The sequence below is a fragment of the Desmodus rotundus genome, chromosome 12 (assembly GCF_022682495.2).
Source record: "Desmodus rotundus isolate HL8 chromosome 12, HLdesRot8A.1, whole genome shotgun sequence".
Lineage (NCBI taxonomy): Eukaryota > Metazoa > Chordata > Mammalia > Chiroptera > Phyllostomidae > Desmodus > Desmodus rotundus.
The window spans coordinates 45,173,000-45,174,940 of NC_071398.1; the positions used below are offsets into that span (position 1 = coordinate 45,173,000).

The window sequence follows — 1,941 nt, forward strand, 5'->3', positions numbered from 1 at the left end:
AGTGTGATACTTAGACTGTAAATCTCAGCAGCGGACCTCTAACTCCCAAAGTTAGAGAAATACAAGTGGATTCACGCTGCACCAGAGTAACCCACCACCAAGCCCCGCCAGCCCTGCTTCCCGCACCCGCCTGGGCCCACGGTGCTGGAACAGACACCCTGGTCGCCTCTGGTCCCACGGGGTCTGGAGGACTTCGCTGGGACAGATGCCCCGTTAGACCCAGGGACATCCTGGGGTCAGAGTCCTTCCCATCCACAGAGTCCATTCCTTGGTTCCCAGATGGAGGAGGCGAGGAGGAGGGTCCCTCTAACGGGTCTCACAGGGACAGCAGATCCAGGAGATCAATGTCTGGCCAGAGATCCCCGTCGTTTGAGTCCTCAAGACTGACTGGGACCTCGGCTGGAGCTGGAACCGGAGCTGGAGATGCAGCTGGAGCGGCTGCGCCGGGGACCGGATTCTGGGCGTCCTGGGCAGGAGCCCCCCAGGCCTGCAGGGGGCTGGAGGCACTGGATTCCGCTGCTGCAATGCCTCCCAAGGGGTTGTGGAAACCTGAGCCCCCAGGAAGCATAGAGCTGCCGGAGGACTCGGGATCCTCGGGAAACAATAGGTCCCAAAGGGACTCCAAGTCCTCAGTGAACCCAGGACCCGAGGGCAATACCGGGTCCTCGGCGAACCCAGGACCCAAGGACAATACCGGGTCCTCGACGAAACCAGGACCCGAGGGCTGTACTGGGTCCTCAGTGAACCAAGGTGGCGAGGGCAGTACCAGCTCATCTAGCAACCCAGGTCCCACTGCAGCAGGTGCGGCCCTGTGTTCTCCTGGGCTCAGGGACGAGGCGCAGGCTTTCGAGCCAGGCTGCCTGGTTCTGGTTCCTCCCTGCAGCCTAGTCTGTTTGGCCCGGCGGTTCTTGAACCACACCTGGGGTGAGAGGGGACGGGAGCAAGTGTAAGAGGACAGGAGCTTGCAGCACCCACTTTTGCCCAGGGGTGAGGCGGCCCAGGTGAGGAGGGCCACGTGGCCTCACACATCTCCCTCCCCCCACAACCCAGCTTTTGGCTCCTGGGTTCAGTGGCCACAGGCGGGGACACCCAGGGGCCAGGACGCGGTCTGCCCCAGAGCACCCCGGGTTCAGAGAGGCCCTGAGGCCCAGGCATGGGGAGACTCCGGGGCATCGCTTTGGGGATAATTGCGTTGGCCGGTTTGCACCACACAGGGTGAGGTGGGCTCGGGGCTGGGCCCTGGGTCCACACGGGTGATCCCTTGCTATCGGGGTGACCCCGGGCAGCACTGGGCTCTCTGGCCCCTCATCCGCCCCACCTGCGGCCCAGAGGGAGGGCAGGCGGCCTGTGGTCTCCAAGCCGTGGGATTGGGTTGGGAGGTACCTGCACTTGCTGTTCCTGGAGGTTCAGCCTGGCCGCCAGGGTCTCGCGCTCTTCGTAGGACGGGTAATGGTTGTTCTGGAAGAACCTCTCCAGCTCATCCCGCTGTACCACGCTGTACACCGAGCGCTGCCGTCGCTGCCGCTTTGGGGGCCTTAGGGGCAGCGAGAAGCCTGGAGGAAGAGGAAAATGGTGTCAAAAGAGCCTCACAGACAGTCCCCAGGTAACCCCACCTGGGCCAGGCCCTTGACAGCAGGCGAGGATGGGAGTGGGGGCCGAGGCCAAGGTCGGGGCCGCGCTGTGGGTGCAGCCTGGCATCCAGACCAGCCGCCCAGACCCTCCACCTTCCTGACCCGGCCCCTCACCCGTCTACGCCTCAGTCTCCACATCTTCAAAATGGGCACAAGAACAGCGCCCGCAGCCCGCACAAGCATGCGGGGACCCAGGCTCACGCAGCCTGGCGCCAGGTGGTTCCCGCCTCACCTGCTTCACCACCCTCCACTCGCTGCAGGGAGCCACCCGCACTTGCAGGAGGCTGCGGGTGCCAGGCCCTATTCTCAT

At 64.2% G+C, this 1,941-nt stretch overlaps 1 protein-coding gene across 1 annotated transcript; it reads right to left on the bottom strand.

Moving 5' to 3' along the window:
* Window positions 1-316: 316 nt before the first annotated feature.
* On the bottom strand, window positions 317-1,941 carry LOC139440470 (tetrapeptide repeat homeobox protein 2-like). The gene is made up of 3 exons (XM_071220096.1): window positions 1,833-1,941; window positions 1,384-1,553; window positions 317-919 (listed from the first exon to the last, which is right to left on the bottom strand). The coding sequence occupies exons 1-3, from the start codon at window positions 1,939-1,941 to the stop codon at window positions 317-319; spliced, it is 882 nt and encodes a 293-aa protein (XP_071076197.1).